At 40.9% G+C, this 20,428-nt stretch overlaps 1 protein-coding gene across 1 annotated transcript in view; it reads left to right on the forward strand.

Moving 5' to 3' along the window:
• LOC311035174 (uncharacterized protein) overlaps positions 1 to 20,428 on the forward strand; it is a gene marked incomplete at both ends in the record, with an annotated part of 49,788 nt that overhangs the window by 8,804 nt on the left and 20,556 nt on the right. The window contains 5 exons of the mRNA XM_084043253.1: positions 1,914 to 1,985; positions 4,455 to 4,769; positions 6,891 to 7,454; positions 12,238 to 12,327; positions 15,668 to 15,739. Coding sequence (XP_083899379.1) covers positions 1,914 to 1,985; positions 4,455 to 4,769; positions 6,891 to 7,454; positions 12,238 to 12,327; positions 15,668 to 15,739 — 1,113 coding nt within the window. The remainder of the gene's footprint in view (positions 1 to 1,913; positions 1,986 to 4,454; positions 4,770 to 6,890; positions 7,455 to 12,237; positions 12,328 to 15,667; positions 15,740 to 20,428) is intronic.

The following is a 20,428-nucleotide window of genomic DNA, read 5'->3' on the forward strand; positions in this document are numbered from 1 at the left end:
AAATCGGTACACATGATCTCTATAGTCATGTGATCAAGATGGATCTGTTTGATTTTCATATTCCATCCTGATTGGCCAAGATTGACATCTTAAGTTTGCAGGAGTGACCCGTTCGGAGGAAAATGCCGCAAATCATGAATGCAGCGTCCGTTTGCGGTGAAACTGCACACACAAATGCCCTTTTTTTACAAAACTATCTTTTTTATATTACTCCTACAAATGTTGTCCACACATCACGCAAATCGGTTCACATTATCTCTATAGTCAAGCGATTAAGACGGATCCGTCCGAATTTTTCACATTTGATCCTGATTGGCAAATTCAGAACTTTGCTGGCCCACACTAACCTACCTGACCTGGTGGAGACCTTTTTTCTTATAGGCTTAGATTTATGTGAATTTGAGATAATATTTTTGGAAATTTCCGAAAGTATAAAGTTATTGAATATGTCAGTAATGTCTTTGTATACTATAGTTATTTGTCATATCGGCCCTTTTTAATGTTTCCTAAAAGCCAAACAGGTGTTCAATGTTCAATCCCAAAAACACCATTAAATAGTTAATCACAATTATTTGTGAGATAATGAAACGTCAGGGGCACGGTGGCGCAGTCGGTAGCGCTGTCGCCTCACAGCTAGAAGGTCCTGGGTTCGATTCCCGCCAGGGACGCTGTGGGCGCTGGGGGCGTGTTCTCTCCTCCACGTCATCGGCGCCCATACCCTAGGTGGGGGTTGGTGAAAGGGCCTACTCTGTGTGGAGTTTGCATGTTCTCCCCGTGTCTCCTAGGGTAGTTAATACCCTCACAAAAACATGTAGTAATCCTGGTCACTATACTGCCTCCCCCTGGTCAGCCGGGGCGCCTGATGGAGGAGAAGGGAACTGGTTGGAATAACGTGTTCCTTCCACGCGCTACGTCCAACCAGGGAAACTCCCTGTCGGGTGATAAGAAGCGGCCTGCTTGCTCCTCATGCATTGAAGGAGGCATGAGCTTCACCTTGGGCTCTCCCTAGGCTGGCAGAGGGTAGGTAGTGCCCAGGATTACATAGGCAATTGGCACTGGGTGAAAAAATGTGGGTTACAAAATCGTGGGATAAAAATTAGAAAGAAAAAAAAAAAGATAATGAAACGTCACGTAAAATGTCATAACTGTGACAGCCCTAAGACCTACATCATTTCCAAAAGACACAATCATCAAGACTCACCACTTCAGACTCCACCTTTAGCCCGTAGCACTTGCCCTCCTAGCCTTGACGACCTTGCAGGATTATGTAAAGGCTAAAATGTAACTTTTAGCATGTTATGTAGACAGATGCCAGGTCATTGTTGACCTGGCATCCTATTGTGTGTATAGTTTCAATGTAGGCTGATGATAGGTTCTTGGTTTACTTATGTATTACTTTATTATTAGATTACTATTTCTATGCATTTGATGTATTATGTGTATTATGATGTTTTATCTTGTGTCCTTGCTTACTGTAAATCGCTCTGGATTAAGAGCGTCTGCTAAATGCCTAAACTGGCATTTAGCACACACACACACACACACACACACACACACACACACACACACACACACACACACACACACACACACACACACACACACGCGGCATGCAGTCAGACAGATAATTGCTCGTCATCTGCACATGTTTGTACTTCATCGTACAATGGTTTTGTGCGTCCAACATAACAGATCTGCAAGTCCACAACGCGTCACATCCGCGACGTGTTGTGGGCGTGTATGTCTGCTGTGTTCATCATCAATATGTGACACCGTTGTATGACGAAGCACAAATCAGGCAGTGAGCACCACTGCCTGATTAGTCCTATATCTTGCTCAGATCTGATTGGCTCACATCTATTGCTTTACATCACATTATTAGTTATTGTTTTTTTTTTTTTTGGTGAACGTAGGTGGAGGAATTGGTGAAAAAAAGAAGAGAGAAAAAGAAGGAAAGAAAAAGTCCAAAGGAAAGAAGAAGACGGGTGAGAAAGACAACATTAGTGTCTGTATTGTGTATGTGATTATGTGAGCAAGGAATAATTGACAGCGAGCTGGTCATTGTTGAAAAATAAACCCCGACAGGGTGATTAAATCCCGACGCGATAGCGTCGGGATTAGTTATGGCTGTTTAAAGCCCAGCCAATAGGAAACACAGAGGGAGTGGGGCTTAAGCAATTACGATTGCCTGTCCCTATTGGCCGTCTAAGAGCACCTACCAAGTTTAGGGCCTTTAACTGATTACCTGCCAAAGACGTATATATACGTCTTTTAATAATCAGCTGTTGTCCGCCAAAGACGTATATATACGTCTTTTAATAATCAGCTGTTGTCCGCCAAAGACGTATATATACGTCTTTGAAAAAAAGGGGAAAAAAAATTCAAAAATTCAAAAATTATTATTATTTTTTTTTTTTGAATTTTTTTATAATTTCAACCCTTGTCGAATTACGAACAGATTAGGAGCTAAAAATGTTCGAAGATTTGCTGCTCCATTCACTTCAATGTTAAAATTCAAACGGACAAACAATTCACTTTGTTTTTTGGTTTAAAACTACTGGTTTTGAGCTATATTGAAACATCAAACAACACATGTCAACGAGGTCAAAATGACCTCGTTGACATTTGTGAAACCACACCTGAATCTCATCTGTGATTAGAAACCATCTGGGGATCAATCATACTGGAGGAAAAAAATCTGTGGCTACACGAACAGGTACCAAAATCATGGCAAAACCCTGGCAGAGTCTACAGACTGTTCTGAAAAAACTCTGGCAGGCATTGTGTTAAACAGCCATAACTCCAGTTCCCAGCATGCTAAAGCCCGGCCAATAGGAACACAGAGGGGGTGGGTTTTAAGCAATTACATCCTGTCCCTATTGGCTGTCTAAGAGCACCTACCAAGTTTGGGGCCTTCATACCTCAATAGTTATGCCAAATATCTAAATAGCTATAAATATGACTACAAGTCCAATCGTTTCTAAACACACCCGCGATCCGTGCACGCCGCTCAGACAACAAACATTCCGACCGAGGCCCAGTGTAAAAACCCCATGTATCGCCATGTGAACGGTCGGCTCACTTACTTTTTCCACCTCGCCACAGACCTCGCTAAATCCCTTATGATCGCGTGTTCAACTGTTTGTAGACACACAGTGTAGTTGTGTGGGTGGCCCAGAGAAGAAATTTTCGGCGACATTCCATTTTGCAGTAGTAGCAGTTTCAAAACAGCGTTTCTAAATAGCATTCCACGGCGGAGAAAGACAAAGGCGAGAACAGACTGTTTTAGAGGGGGACTTAAACAGGAAGCAGGCGGAAATGAAAATCTTCGATTGACGTCATTTCCGTATCCGGGTGTGCTACAATGAAATGTGTCACTTCGAGAGATGAAGGACGTTGAGATCTTTTGAAATAAATTTAATTTGCAAAATTACGTTTTTTACGTTCTTGGCAGCATTGGTAATTGGAAATTATTACGTTTTTTACGTTCTAGGCAGGGAATGAGTTAAAGTTATACAATGCAGGTCCACAAATAACGATTTTTAGCAGCCTCTGCTGGTCATTACCGTCACTGCAGGCCGTTCGTTTATTCCTCTGTTACCCAGAATTCCATTTGTTTTCACCGGAAGACGGAAGCGTTTCAAAAAGCGTTCTTTTAATTGTTTTATACGATCTGTGGATCGTTTCTCTTAGCCAGTGGAGCTTTAGTTACCGTGAGCTGTGTTTTCTTTTTCTGTTGTTTTTTGATCTTCAAATCATACAATCTCTTAAAAACAGCGTGAGTTTCCTGGCCAAACAGGAAACCGGTGCATTTCCGCTTCCGTTTTCCGGCCAGATGACGTCATTTTCGCGGGAAAGGAGCCCCTGACAGCGTTCAATAGAAAATATATAAATAAAAGGCTTTCGGGGGTGAAATTCATGGAGTGGGTGTTGTGAAACATTTGCCACTCACAAAAGATATACAATTTAACTTTAGTTTTATTGAAAAGGTTACCTAGTATTACTTTAAGGATGATTTAATTATAATATAGTACAAGCATAGTATAATTATCTGTGAAATATTACCCATCACAATAAAAAGGAACAGTTTTTCCACCCAACAGCGACAATATATAGCCTATATATGGTTCTGTATCAGTATATGAGTCTCAGAGTCTCATCTTGAAGAGCCTGGTTCCAGGCTGTGTTTACTGTCCTACACCAGTGGCTCAGGTAGCAGTAGCTCGGGAGGGGAGTGGTCATCTTGCAATCGGAAGGTTCCCGGTTTGATCCCAGCTCCTCCCTAACTGCTCCAGGTTAGCAGGTTGGTGCATTTTATTGGTTGTATGGTTTCCTACACTGAGAATGTCTGAATGAGTGAATACTGCACTATTTAAAGGATTTCTTATGTTTAAAGGAAAATGTAAATTTCAAACATTCAGTGTTTTTCTCTCGTTTCATCTTTTTTCCCCTAGACGTCCTCGCTGTGTGTACAGAGGAGGTTCCTGCTGAACAGCAGGAGAGGAGGCACTGCTTCAAAGAGACACTGCTTCGCAGACCAGAGGACGCTGATGATTCAACATTGACATTACTGGCAGTAAAGAGTTTGATCGATGATGAAAACAGAGAGACAGAGCCTGTAGCCGGCACCTCGACTGAATGCATGAAAACACAGACTTATGTAGTGGGCTGTGCGCCATCGCAGCCAACTAGTGATGGCCAGCCCCTCTCTTCAGACTGTTCTGAAGCTGACGCAGAAGACAGCGATGACTGGGAGGAGACCAGGGAAGGTCAGTCGGCTTTAAACTCACTGAAATCACACAAGAAAATACATTCGGAAGGATACATTAACAAGCTGTCTCGAGACGTGAATACTACCTCCATGAGGAGTCACACAGGGAAGAAAGAATTTAGTTGTACAGATTGTGAAAAAACTTACACTCGAAAGGAATGTCTGAAGAGACACACAATGGTTCATACGGGGGAAAAACCCTTTAACTGTTCAGTGTGTGGCAAGGCCTTTGGTGACAAGAGTATTCTAAAAAGACACATGATCACTCATACGGGGGAGAAGCCATTTGTTTGTAAAGTTTGTGACAAAGGTTTTGGTCACACAGGTACTCTAAAAGTACACATGAGGACTCATACAGGGGAGAAGCCCTATATTTGTAGTGTGTGTGGCAAAGGGTGTGGTGAATTGAGTCATCTAAAAACACACATGAGGACGCATACAGAGGAAACCCCTTTGATTTGTACATTGTGTGGTAAAGGCTGTAAAACAAAGTGTATTCTAAAAAGACACATGCGGATACATTCAGGTGAAAAGCCCTTTAAATGTACAGTTTGTGGCAAAGGCTTTACTCGAAGGGACGATACAAAGAGACACATGATGACTCATACACGTGAAAAGTCCTTTTCTAAGTCCTTTACTTGTGAAGTTTGTGACAAAGTCTGTTGTTCAATGCATAATCTAAAAAAACACATGGGGACTCATACAGGTGAAAAGTCTCTTACTTGTAAAGTTTGTTACAAAAGCTTTAGTGCACTTCAGGTTCTAAAAAGACACATGCGCAAGCATTCAGGGGAAAAACCCTTTACATGTAAAGTCTGTGACAAAAGCTTTAGTGCACTTCAGGTTCTAGAAAGACACGTGGGCACGCACACAGGGGAAAAACCCTTTACTTGTGAAGTTTGTGGCAAATGCTATAAGCAAATGCGTGATCTAAAAAGACACATGAGAACTCACACAGGGGAAAAGAACACTTAGTTACAGTTTGTGGCAAATGTGTTGGTCTTAAGATGCACATAGGAAGATATGCTGAAAGGATTCATATAGGTTAGAAGTTGTTACCGTACTTTAGCAGAAATATATTTTCTTTTTCTTCAAAGAAGCCATCTGAGTTGACACACCATATCACTCACAGACAATTGTATTATCATTCATTCTAATCCAGGATGACAATGACACGTCATAGATGCTAAAGCAGAAGAATCACTCATAGAAACATTGTTTTTAAGTCAATAGATTTGAATGCATATATTAAACGTGGTGTGTTGACTCTGTCTCTGTACGAATTTCACTCACTTTGACAATAAAGTTGAATCAGAATCTGATGATGGAATATCAAATGTGTGTCTTTTAGTTTGATTGATTGCCCAAGTGAACACGCAATTGTCAAATTGAAATATAATAAAGCTATATGTACACCTATTGCCTGGGGGGGGGGGGGCGAAACAGGTGGTCTAGTTTGGGCATTTTTGAATGCTTTTGATTTTGCCTTTATATACATACTAGAAATATAAATGTAAAGTAATGTTTGGTCAGGTTCTCAGCACAACATCACCACTGTGACCTCACAATTATTATTTGGTACTCTGAAATACTTTTTATCAATTAATGATGCATGGTATTTTCGGAAGCATATCGATATTGGTCGATATTTCATAAAAAATGCAATATCGGTATTGAACAGATGTAAAAATAATTCTGATTATTTTCACCGAGCAATAACAATGTGACCGCTAATATATTTTTTACTTGCAAAGCAGCCATTCTGCCTGTCTCTGTCTCTTTAAAGGGGAATACCACTCATTTTCACTGCAGCCCTAACTAACTAACTAACTAACTAACTAACTAATCCCAATGAGCAGGTTGGTTTCCTCCACTGTCGTCGTGTGAATGAGTGAACAATGCATTATTCAAAGGATTTCTAATATTTAAAGGATTATACACTTACAAGAGCCCTTCTCTGCTGTCATGGACCAGTTTGATCGAGCTGCTGTATTGGAAACAACTAAACCTCTGGTAAAGTTTATGGCAACCGAGTGGAACACAAACAACTAGGAAAGAGAAAAAAATGAAAACAAAAAAAAAAGTTTTTTTTTTCCTCATTTCATCTTTTTTTCCCTAGACTTCCTCGCTGGGTGTACAGAGAAGGTTCCTGCTGAACAGCAGGAGAGGAGCCCACATCTGGTCCAGGAGGAACCACAACCTCCACAACACGAGAAGAGGAGCCCCAGTCTGGTCCAGGAGGAACCAGGGCCTCCACAGATTAAAGAGGCGCTGCTTCCAAGACCAGATGATGCTGATGGTTCAACATTGACGTTACTAGCAGTGAAGAACAGCTTTAGTTGTAACGATTGTGGCAAAATATTTAATCATAAGAGGAGTCTGAAGAGACACACACTGATTCATACAGGGGAAAAACCCTTTACATGTACACTGTGTGAAAAAGGCTTTATTAAAATGTATCATCTAAAAAGACACATAAAAACTCATAAAGGGGAAATGCCCTTACCCTGTGAAAACAGAATGACAGAGCCTTTAGCCAGCACCTCAACTGAACACATGAAAACACAAGGTAATGTAGAAGACTGTGGAACATCACAGCCAACTAGTGATCACCGGCCCCTCTCTTCAGACTGTTCTGAATCTGACACTGAAGACTGTGATGACTGGGAGGAGACCAAGGAAGGTCAGTCAGCTTTAAACTCAATGATATCACACAAGACACAACATGTTGAAGGAGACAGCAACAAGCTGTCTCAAGACATGAAGAGTCAAACTGGGAAGAAAATATTTAGTTGTGGAGATTGTGGCAAAATGTTTAATCAAAAGGGACATCTGAAGAGACATGCAATGATTCATACAGGGAAAAAGGCCTTTACCTGTAAAGTGTGTGGCATTAGTCTAAATGGTCATCTAAAAACACACATGAGGACTCATACAGGGGAAAGGCCCTTTACTTGTACAATGTGTGGTAAAGGCTGTATTACAACGTCTGATTTAAAAAGACACATGAGGACTCATACAGGTGAAAAGCCCTTTACTTGTAGAGTTTGTGGCAAATGCTTCTGTCGAATGGACGACATAAAAAGACACATGATGACTCATACAGGTGAAAAGTCTGTTATTTGTAGTGTTTGTGGCAAAGGCTTTAATCGAATGCACATTTTAAATAGACACATGAGGACTCATACAGGGGAAAAGCCCTTTACTTGTATAGTTTGTGGCAAAGGCTGTAGTCAAAAGGGTGATCTAAAAAGACACATGGGGACTCATACAGGGGGAAGAAACACTTAGTGTCAGTTTTTGGCAAATGCCTTGTATCTGAATATATACTGCAGTATTCATATAGGGGAGAAGTTGTTAGTTGAACATTAATAAATATTTTTTTTTATTTTCAAAGAGGATACACTTGATATCACATTCAAATGTATGATCCTTCATTCTAATCCAGGATGACAATGACAAGTCATAGATACTAAAGCAGTGGAATCACTCTTAGAATCATTTTTTTTTTTTTTAAGTCAATGGATTTGAATGCATACAATTAACATGATGTTTTGACTGATTTTGTACAAATGTCACCCACTTTGACAATAAAGTTGAATCAGAATCTGATGATGGAATATCGAATGCTTGTGTTTTTTTATCCTTCTGTTTTCACCTGCAACTCATAGGTTACTGGTACAATAATATTAATATATCCATACATATAAAGATTTAAAATGGCATAATCATTATTATATTAATTCAATGCAGTATTCTATTCGTGAATCTGGGCTACTTTGGCAGTTTTTGCATACATTTTACTTTCACTTCATATATTTTGTAAACGATGTTAGTGTACCAATATTTGGTATCATTCTTTTCAGCGCAACTTAATCTATATGACCCAACACATTGTTTCACTTTGACATATTGGCCCCCAAAACACACAGATAAACATAACATTGAATTTGAAAAAATCTATTGTATTTACTTAAAAATCACAAACATGCTCAGCAATTTCGGTTGAAAAAGGTAAATATTGATTGCCCAAGTGGTTCTCCCAGAGAATCCCCAGGTAAATGATTGACCATGGGGAACCAAATGTACCCTCATGGGCAGGCCTGGAATTTCTTCATTTAAGGGGCAAGGCCACTTGGCCTTAAATTTTTTGAGGGCACAAAGGCCAAATGCCAGGGCAGGAAGGCCATCAAATAAAACAGAGATTTTTTTTTCTCCTTGCTCTCCCTCTCTTAGATTTTTGGGGAGATACGAGGCCCCAAATACTAACTGATGTACAGTGACCGAAATGTGAGGTCTACAAATTGTCTGTGGAATAAAGAGAATCATGTTGTAGACCGTTGAGACAATTTAGGATGTCTTGTTGACACCTGCCTCATCAGTTTGTACTGTATAAACATTTCACCACTGTACTGAATGAAAAACATTCACACTAACTTATGTACCAATATGAGTACATAGTACATAGTTTTACAATGGAAGAAGACAGTGCTTCATTGTTTTAACTAACAAAACTACAGCTGGTCTTTAGTAGTTCAGTAAACAAAGTCCAGGAATAGACCTGTCACAATTATTACATAATCACAATTATTTGAGATAATTGCAATTATTTTGCATAATCGTGATCATTGTTTCCATGTTGAAAAATGTTCATAGATTTAAAAACAAGAAAGAAAATGACTTGAAGTCATATTCTACCAGGTGCTGTGTGTGTGTGTGTGTGTGTGTGTGTGTGTGTGTGTGTGTGTGTGTGTGTGTGTGTGTGTGTGTGTGTGTGTGTGTGTGTGTGTGTGTGTGTGTGTGTGTGTGTGTGTGTGTGTGTGTGTGTGTTGTTTTCATAGACCTGATTACTTGTTTTTCGGAATGCTTATTTCTCTCGCCAAACCTGGCAACATAATTTGCGACGCGAAACGCTAATAATGTTTTTTATATAAGTGGTGGCAACATTTTTAGACACCACACAGGTCTTCCCAACAATAGCGAAGATTGAAGTCAGTGTGAACATGGCCAAATAATAACTTAATAGCCAAACTAGGTCTAATGAAGCACGCTAGCATTTAGGCTAACTGTGTTAGCCTGAGGCTGCAGTACAACTTGCACTGTCTGCTCTGCAACTGTTGCAGTGTGAATGAGGGGAGCGGAGAGCGGAGGGCTGTTACTGTGGGGGGCGGGCCGTCTCCCCATTCGTGTGGCCATTGGCTTCAAGGAGTGAAGGACAGCCAGGACAGCCAATGACGCAAATGTGTCGAAAATATGTCTAATGCAAATCTGTAATATGTCGACCTCTGCTCTGACGATTCTTAGACTCAGGCGCTCTTCGAGCACCTGGTAAAAATAGTTGATCTACAAGTTGAGTTATTTGTCATATCTACCCTGTGCAACTTTTGATTACGAAGCTTAAAAGGCAACAGGAAATATAATTTGTATTCATATTTTCCAGTGTTAAATGCCATAAACAATTAATCGCAATTTGTTGCGTAACTGTCAACTGAGATTTTGTCATTGTGATTCCCTATGCAGGAATTCTTGCTTGATCCAACCCAGCGGTGCAGACAAAAATCCCTGAGGCACTCCATTCTCAGGTTCTCTGTTTTTTTAGCAACAATACAGTGAGCAGAGCATTAAAATCACATTCATAATCACATACATGCACAATGCAGATACTAATGTTTTCTTTCTCACCTGTCTTCTCCTTTCCTTTGGACTTTTCCTTTCTTTCTTTTTCGCCAATTCCTCCACCTACGTTCAACGAAACCAAAACAAAACAAAAAAAATGTATAAACGATATAAAGTTAAACTTGAGCCTGTGTGAGCCAATCAGATCTCAGCAAAAATACAGTCTAGTCCAAAGTCAGAGGGAGAGCTGGTATTCCCCCTGAAATTGCTCAAGTAGATTGACCCATTCCATCCTCACAGACAGGCAGGTAGCGGTGAGCCCTAGAGATTGACAAAAACTGGTCAAACATTGGCCAAACCGTCAAATAATATAAGAAATTGATTGATTGATGTACTTTATTTAGTGAGACATGAGAACAACAGTACATGGAAGTACAAATTCACAATACGAGGTCTACTAAACTGGAAGACTCATAAAAGCACTGAGCTTGTTTCAAATGAGTTCCCCATGAAAGAGGCATACATTGTGAAAATAGCCGATCTACAAGCTCACAACGCCTCTCAACACTTGTAGATCTGCTATTTTCACAATAGTTAGTCGAGTCAAACTAAATGTAATTCCTCAACTCTTATTCTTAATTCCAAGTGCTTGTCAGGGTGGGAGGGTCCCCAGTTCAAATACGATTATTTTGGGGATTATTTTGGGGGGTCCCCAGTTCAAATATGATTATTTTGGGGATTATTGTGGGGGGTCCCCAGTTCAAAAATGATTATTTTGGGGGGTCACGGCCTGAAAAGGTTGAGAACCACTGGTGTAGGCTACTGGTCAGCAGTGTTAATATGAATATTGTACAAAGATCCAGATGTAATATCTTATTGTTTCTTCATAATTAATATAAAGTGTATGTTCAGCAATAAATGAAATAAATGTCCATCTGTGTCTTACAGAGTCTGTCGGTCTGTCTGTCTGTCTGTCTGTCTGTCTGTCTGTCTGTCTGTCTGTTCATTCAGTGACAGTTACACACCTCCTCCACCAGGGGGCGAAAGACATTGAGCCAACAGTGCCCTGGATCCTTCATTGCGCATGTTTGAAACACGTTGACCAGGAAGTAAGGTCGTGTAGTTCATCCTATGGTGTTTTTTGTCTCGGGGAAGAACGTTTCGTAGTCATAAAGGAGATAAAATGTCTCTAAAAGGAGGAAAAATGTCTCTTAAAGGAGGTGAAATGTCTCTTAAAGGAGGTGAAACGCGTCAAATGGAGTCTGTACGGCTGAAGATAAATGGACACCTGACGTCGGTGGGAGAGGAGATGTTGTGTGTTTTGGAGAAACACACAAGCGGTGATGTTTGTTGGGTCAGAGTGTTTGTGTTGGAGCGCCTCAGTGCGGCTGCAGACAGTGCCGGCTGCAGACAGTAATAAGCAGGGGGGCATTAATTATTCTAGGGGGGGCACCTGCCTGTCCCTCACGCACGCGCGCGCAGCGCGCGTGCGTGAGGGACCCGCGCGCGCCGGCGCGCGATTTTTTTCGGTTATTGGATGGATATTTTACTTTTTTGGGGTGTTTTGTAACTCTATTTCGGTTAATTCGGTTCATTTACCTTGCCCCTATATGCACCAACAACAAATACAATTACAGCATTAGGCCTATAATGTCTTTAATGTAATGTCGGCATTGCATCTCCACAGGCACAGACTCCACAGCGGGAGAAAAAAAAGGCAGGCTATACTGCGCTGCGCTGCGCTGCGCTGCTTGAAAAAAATTAAAAAAATAAAAACATCTGGCCAATCTGAACTGGGGGGGCACAAAGTCTAATCTGGGGGGGCATTGCCCCCCAATGCCCCCCCATAGGGCCGACACTGGCTGCAGAGTTCATGTGCAGTCTCTTCCAGAGAGAGATGGAGACACTACACAACACACAACTACTACACACTACCGCAGGTATGTCTGTTACATGCACGCCATCAGACTACACACTGCGGGCAGCGGCGTAACAAAGCCTACAGTGGGCCCCGACGCGGGATTGTCGCCTCCATTTTGCGAGAGAAACAAGCAACCAGGTCCATGAAAACAAGCCCAAAAGAAGCGACACGGCTTCTTAGGCTATTCATTATAAATCTACACAGCAGCACGATCTACAAGCTCACAGCGCATTGCGATGCAGCGCGTTGTGAGCTTGTAGATCAGTGATCAGAGCTTGTAGATCAGTTTTTAAAAAAATCATTTTTATTAACAACACAAATCTTGCCACTACATGTTATTTAGATGGGGGGGGGGCATTACCCCTGGTCCATAACCCATGGTCCATAGCCAAGAAGTAGCTCTGGTCCATAGCGTTCAAGGCGGCTTTCCATATGCATGGCCTCACCCCACACCACACCACACCGCCCACTTGTGCCTCGGTTTCTACTACTACAATGAAGTGGGTAGAGTGGTGTGTAAGTGGTACTAAACTGGTGCCTAAAAAGTACCCAGTCCTGGGTAGGTCTGAGCTAGGCCAAGCTGGGCCAAACACTTCATAATGACTGATCACTCACCAACTTTTTATTTAGAACAGGATATAGTTGTAAAACATTATAATACTTTATAGATTATTAAAATCACAGTTAAAATCTATTCTAGTGTGTTATAATTATCAAAGTTGTAAAACATTATAATAATGTAAAGTGTATTATAATCACAGTTATAATCTATTATAGTGTACTAAGTATCATAGTTGTAAAACATGATACTACTTTATAGTTTATTATGATCACAGTTGTAATCTATTATAGTGTGTTATAATTATCATAGTTGTAATAAATTCTAACACTTTATATTGTATTACAATCAGTTATAATCCATTATAGTGTATTATAATTATCATAGTTGTAATACATTTTAATTTATATTGTATTATAATCACAGTTATAAGGATCCATTTGGTTCATACCGAACCAAATGGCTCACCCGCAAGTGCACAGGTGATTTGCATTTGTATACAGGACAGTTGGCCACTCATTTACATTACATTGTTAGACAAAAAGCAATGACCTCCACCTATGTTTACATTACAAATGAGTGTCAATGACCCAAGTCTGCTACTCATACCTGTGGATTTGAGCGGGGGTACTTTTGTGTAATGGAAACGGTAGATATTTTGATGCGGTGTGGTGTGGTGTGGTGTGGTGTAGTGTGGTGTGGTGTGGTGTGGTGTGGTGTGGTGCTTAAGCTGCAATGGAAAGGGGGCTCAAGGAGTTCTCCTTAACGCTATGGTACTTTCGATTATTTCCCCTCGCACCGCGGTAGCGCAGCCTCTCATCTGTAGCAACTCACCAAAACAAAGACGGTTTTATGGAGCTGAAAGCCTATTCTACTAAGTGGGAACACTCTGAGCCCCCACCTCACGTCTAAAATACACTTTTTGGCCAGAAAATAAAACATTTCACTGGAATTAAAACATGTTTTGGTTACTCCACAGTGTCCTCTATACTGTAGATCTGGTCAATGGCATTTTCCTATTGACCAGATTCCTCCTTCCGGTGAAATATTTTCTTTTCTGGCCAAAAAGTGTATTTTAGATGTGGTGGGGGCTCAGAGTGTTGCCACTTAGTAGAATAGGTTTTCAACTCCAAAACACCGCCTTTGTTTTGTTGAGTAGCAAAAGTGTATTTTTTATTTTTGCTACAGACGAGAGGCTGCGCTACCGCGGTGCGAGGGGAAAGAATGGAAAGTACCATAGCGTTAAGGAGAACTCCTTCTAACGCTATGGACCAGAGCTAGCCTAGAAGGAGTTCTCCTTAAGGCTATGGGACTTCCGAGCCTTTGCGCTCGCACCACAGGCTGCACAACCTCTCGTCAAATAAAAAATACACTTTCGCTGCTCACCAAAACAAAGGCGGTTTTATGGAGATGAAAGCCAACTAGCCTGGCATGGCCAGACTAATATCACTGCGTAGATATTAGTCTGGAATCTCTGTGTGGAACCTGCATTTCCGAGGGTCAAATAAAAAAAATGCCCAGCAAAACGCAACCCGCAACATAAAGATATTTACAAGCGACTCTACAGAAAAACAAGTTCAAAGTATCTTATAATAAGCAGACATGGCAACACTGCTGACTTCTTCCAGACCTCCACATTATTCTTCTACCTACACATACGTCATATGGTATGGTACAGTATGGTACAGCATGGTGTAGAGATATGGTCCCCGGACCCGACGCTCTGCAGGGGTTAGAGTTGGTGTCACATTAGCTCTCTCTAGAATTACTGGTCTAGGCGCTTGTTGAACTCACACAGATTTCAGCATTTTTCTTTTGGTCACGCAGAACTATTGTTTATAAAGACGATAATGTGATTAATAATGTTTTCTTTGGGATATACATGACGTATTAATGTTACTGGGGTGGAAATAGGGACATTACCGCCTTTGAGTAAGTGGCAAATGTTTGCTAACGGTGTTACCTTCCGGTGTGGTTCGTACTGAGACGAAATATTGTTGAAAGAAAATAAATCTGCTCCAAAGAGGCAAATGTATAGTGAACAATTAAAAGTAGACAAAACAATGCCTAAACAAACAAAAGACGTTGTGGTAAACCTTTTACTGAAATTGTACATGTTGTTGTTGTATGACATAATGAAACAATGAAAAGGGACAGTGATAACAGGACACGAAAGGAAGCACTGAATTCTGCCAATTGTAAAGATAATCACATATATTGTCTATTCAAAAAGTAGCAGATCTACAAGCCTGCACAATGCATCACATCTGCGACGCGTTGTGGGCTTGTACGTCTGCTAAGTTCACAGCGTGACGCCGTCGTATGACGAAGCATAAAAACCAGGCAGCGCACACTAGAGTCGTTCTGCTAACGATACCAGTATCGGTACCGGTGAATATGTCAGTCTATGCCGATCCGAAACCACGTAATGGATCACATGATGATATTTAATTTACAGTCACAAACGGACCCCCATAACTCTCAGAGTTACAGACCCTGTAAGGGTCCATTCGGAACCCATTCCAGGGACCCAGATGGTCCTCGGACCCCACTTTGAGAACCACTGTCCTAGATTTGTTTAAATTACACACTGCTATTGGATCGGTACTCAGTATCGACCGATACACAGGTTATGTGTTTCGAAATCGGTATCTGGAAAGATAGAATGGTATCGGTACATCTCTAGAGGTCTACGAGGACAATTTCATGAGGAATACCAATATTTTTTGGCTGAGATCTATTGGCTCACACAGGCTCAAGTTTAAATTTATTTGTTTTGTTTTTGTTTTGGTGAACGTAGGTGGAGGAATTGGCGAAAAGAAGAAGAAAGAAAAATATCTAAAGAAAAAGTCCAAAGGAAAGAAGAAGACGGGTGAGAAAGAAAACATTTGTATGTTAGTATGTTAGTATTAGTGGAGCTTGAGAAATTGTACTGTGCATTGTAAGCACTGTACATTATTGTTTATTACTTAAAAACCTGGCCCGACTTTGACAGGCTAAGCATGAAACAGCCCCAGGTGCACTAATTTCTACAGTGCAAAGGTGTTGATCTTAATGGTCTTAACTCAAAATATATACATCACACAGCTTAGATCTTTGGATTAAATGGGAGAGCAGGCCCGTGCGAACGTGGTGATGTAAAAAAAACATATCTGTAGTGTAAGAATTGTGGCTGCAGTGACTTTACGAACACAAGGGTCATTCCTCCTGTGTCCTTCTCTCTCCCTTCTTAACACCATTAGTGTGTATTGAATTGAAGTGGCATAACCTCAAAAGTATAAAAGTGATCAAAAAGTTAAACACAGCAATGGAAATCCTAATATGCCTCAACATTTTAAAGTTTAAATGGAGTCTGTAAGTTAAAGCATGCTGAAGAAACATGATCGCAAACAAGTGAAAGAAAAAGGGGGTTTTAGTTGAAATAACATTGACTTTCCCATAGACTTTATTGGGTGTTTAAAGTTAAACATAATTAAAGAAAAACGACTATAAACCATTTCAAAGTGAAAAGTACATGTGTCCACAGTAAGCTGATTTTTTTTGAAGTATGAATGGAGTTTCTAGGTGAAAGTATGTAGGACTAGTAGTGTGCCAAAGTTTTGGGAAGATATAAATATAGTATAGGATAGTAAATAGTGAGGAGGACATGAGCGTGCTTGCTGAAGCGAGCCCACAATAAAGGATGCATTAAACCAACCATCGATGTGTCGATAGGATGCATGCTGCTGTATCCTGCTCTAGTATGAACAAATCTGTGCCGAAATCATTGTAGCTGACATTGCATGTAAACGAGAAACACACTTTGACATAACACCCGGTTCGGGTGACAACGGGTACACAGGTTTCAACATAACAGCGACTAGAAGCACGACTGTCCGCTCTCTGCCATGATTTAATAAGTGCAGGGACATGCACAGATAGACTCTAGGTGGTGCTAGAGCACCTGCCCTTTACCCTCTTGACCAGAAGTGCCCTTTTTTCAGTTTACAGCAGGGGTCTTCAACAGGGGGTCTGGGACCCCTAGGGGGTCCTTAAAGCTACTACAGGGGGTCCGCCAAATCTTTATGTGATATGATTTTTCTTTTTACCATAACCACTCGAAACCTAGCATCCCTTTTCTGAGGAGAACTTTAGCCAAAAATAGCAGATCTACAAGCCCACAACGCCTCGCAGCGCGAGGCGTTGTGGGCTTGTAGATCGGCTATTTTTGGCAAAGAGGTATAGGTGTAGAGGGAAAAAAGAGCAGACCAAGTAAACAAAAAAAAAGCATAACTTACTTGAGCACCTGCCCCTCAAAGTGTCTGTTCACGCCACTGAATAGGTGTGCAATTTCTGAAATGAATAATGTTGATTCATCCTCCTATAATTCTACAAATCTCTCAAATCACGGGTATGGTCTAGTTATTAATAATTCATGATCTAGTGATATAGATGTATAATGTGTGAATGTCACCAAAGAAGAAAAAGGCAATAGCCATTGTATCAACATAGTATACCATACAGAATGTACTAGTTGTATTGTATTGTAGAGTTTCAAGGAATTGCATGAATGGGAAATCCTGTAATTTAATATTTCTGCCATCCACACTATTAGTACATAATACACTCATACAGTGGGTGACCATTGACTTTGTCGTTTTTTTTCATTCTTCTCATGCGTTTCATGCAGGGCATGTATGATTTCCACTCTGTGCCACTAGGGGCAGCAGCGGTCTACTGCCTACAGCTGCCTACAGCCCACAGCAGACAGCAAGAATATATTTGTTACTAGTTACTGTATATCCTCTCCAAACTGTACATACATTACTTTACACTTTTGTATTATGTTTTGACACTTGCTTTGGAAAATGTAAACGTATGTTTTATCATGCCAATAGCTCATTTGAATAGCAAAATTGTTTGTTTTGGGGTTTTTAGGCACTGTTTTTCCTAGAAAGACAGAGAAAGATCCTGTCTGTTGCTTACAGTACAAGATGTGACATTTATATTAAGCAAAATATTAAGCAAATAAAGTTAGATAGCATGATGCTGAGCTTAACATTAGTTTAATTTTAACGTCTTAATTGATAAAACGAGACGGGACAATAAACGTATTTTTTTCTCTTGCCAATAGCTCATTTGAATTGACAAATTGTATTTCTGTGGTGGTGGTGGTTCAGTGGCACTATATATATATATATATTTAATATATACTGGGGTCATACGTTCTGTGCTTTCTGTGTGTGCACTTATGCCGTGTGTCTCTTTCTTTGAGCGTGGGGGGGTCTATCAAGGCAGGCTATTTGTTCAGATGCAATTTCAGCGTGGCTATTAAATAGGCAAAAAAATCTGATCTACAAGCCCACAAAGAGTCGCGATGCAACTCTATTTTCTAACATTTTAGTCTATTTTTGGCAGAGAGAGAGAGAGAGAGAGAGAGAGAGAGAAAAATTAATATAATGTAGGCCTACTATATATACTTTACTCGTAACAGAGTAGGCTACTTCTACATTGCAGTATTGATATTTTTACTTAAGTAAACTGCAAACCAAAAAACTCTTCAACGACATGTGCTCCTTGTCCAGTCTATTCATCGCTAAACCGGTTATGTTAATTATCTCTCTCTCTCTATACAAAGACAAAGTCTCTTTTATCCAGATGCGCTCTCTCTCTCTGTCTCTCTGTACAAAGACAAGGTCTCTCTCTGAGAGAGAGAGAGAGAGAGAGAGAGAGAGAGAGAGAGAGAGAGAGAGAGAGAGAGAGAGATGCATCAAAGTAGGGGTTCTCAATCTTTTCCAGGCCATGACCCCCCAAAATAACCATATTGGGGACCCCCATTTTGCGTGTGCGGCTTTCATCATCAATTTAAAAATAAAGATGATCGGATCATCTGTGAAGCATTTTCATATACGCTGCTGTCTCGTTAAAACCAGCTGCGGGTGAATATTATCCAACACATCACCACGGTTAACGCTACGTTCATGTTTACTGCATTACATTTGTAACAACAGCATACTATTGGGTTGTGCAGGTGAGATTTAGAAAAATCTTCAGTGAATGCTTTTAGGGACTATGCCTAGGCCTACCATAGAATGTGGAGGGAGAAGGGTACCAGCTGCACTTGTACCCCTTATTAACTGTAATATGCTCATTCCATGCAGCTCGGCAGAATGCGTGTGCGGCTTTAGTTTGATGAACATTGAACCTCATAATAACATCACTCCGTTCGCAACTGCATACAGAACGTGTGTCGGCTCTGATGTTTATTAGACACCATGGACCTCCGCTCAGGTCCTGGAATCCAGAGCCTTATGTCAAGACTTGGCTGCGAGCACATCGCACGGCAGAAAGCACAAAAACCAAAGTGGCACAGCCTGTCATGTCAGATAACCCCGACCTATTTTGGCAGTTTTTATAAGACAGGGGTTATTGGCGTCTTTTTGGTTTGTTTTATTTTATTTCCTCGTTTATACTTATTTCCTCCTCAATATTGTTTAAGAATTAATGTGCTATCCATGACATGCTGTCACCAGTTTACCAGTTCACTGTCTGTTATTTAATGATGATCGAATATTGGCTAAATGTTTACAATTTCTTCTGTCCAAACAATGAAAAGCACTAAGAAAAGGCAAGTGAGTCTCTCTTTAATTAAGCATGATGAGCCATGTGTTTTCCACAAAACAATTGAATATCATTGAATATAATTGCACCCTTGTCATACTACTATGTTATTAGCTTTCAGTAGGCCACCACAGGCACAGACAGTGCGTTTTAGCGCAGCGCGGCCTGGCGCAGCGCGGCGGAGTGGTTGCGTGCGCGGGTCGGGGGGCTTTCGTGGGAGGGGGGGACGGGTGGATCAGAGCTTAACCCTAAAACCGAAATAAAGTAACAAAAAAAAAACTCCAATCCGCTCAAGAACCTTGCTCCCCCACTTCCAAAATTAGCACTAGCCTATACAACACTGGCCCAGTCTCTTGCCAAACCGGTTATGTTAATCATATGCAGCCTATTCCAAATAAGCCAAGTGAGGAACTCTGCTATCAGGTGCCCCCTCCCCCCTACAGTACCTCTGTAGGCCTATCTCTTCTATCAAAGTATTTGTTCAGATACAAATTCAGAGCGGCCAATTTTGATATTTTTAATGCGCCTACATGAAGTTAGAGGGATGGGCAGAAATGGTGTAGGCCAGTGGTTTTCAACCTTATTCCCATCAAGGACCCCCAAATTGACACATATTAGCCCAGGGACCCCCATTTGAAAAGATATGCCAGGGACTCTTTAGATTTCTTGGGCGTCCCAATCTACACTGTATCATCATCATCAGTGTTCATTTAACTCTGAGAGTGTACAAAAGGAACCAAATGGACCCTGACGGGTCCATTTGGTTCCATTTGTACATTAAGAGTTACAGACACATAAGGGTCAATTTGGTTGCTAACTATTAATTTGGCTGGGGACCCCCTGGAACCCCCTCAAGGACCACTGGTGGTCCCCGGACCACTGGTTGAAAACCTCTGGTGTAGGCTATTTTCAACTGTTAATGGGTTTTTCTTTCTTCACAAATGAATTCTACTTTGTTGTA

The sequence above is a fragment of the Gymnoscopelus microlampas genome, assembly GCF_963454915.1.
Source record: "Gymnoscopelus microlampas genome assembly, chromosome: 19".
NCBI lineage: Eukaryota > Metazoa > Chordata > Actinopteri > Myctophiformes > Myctophidae > Gymnoscopelus > Gymnoscopelus microlampas.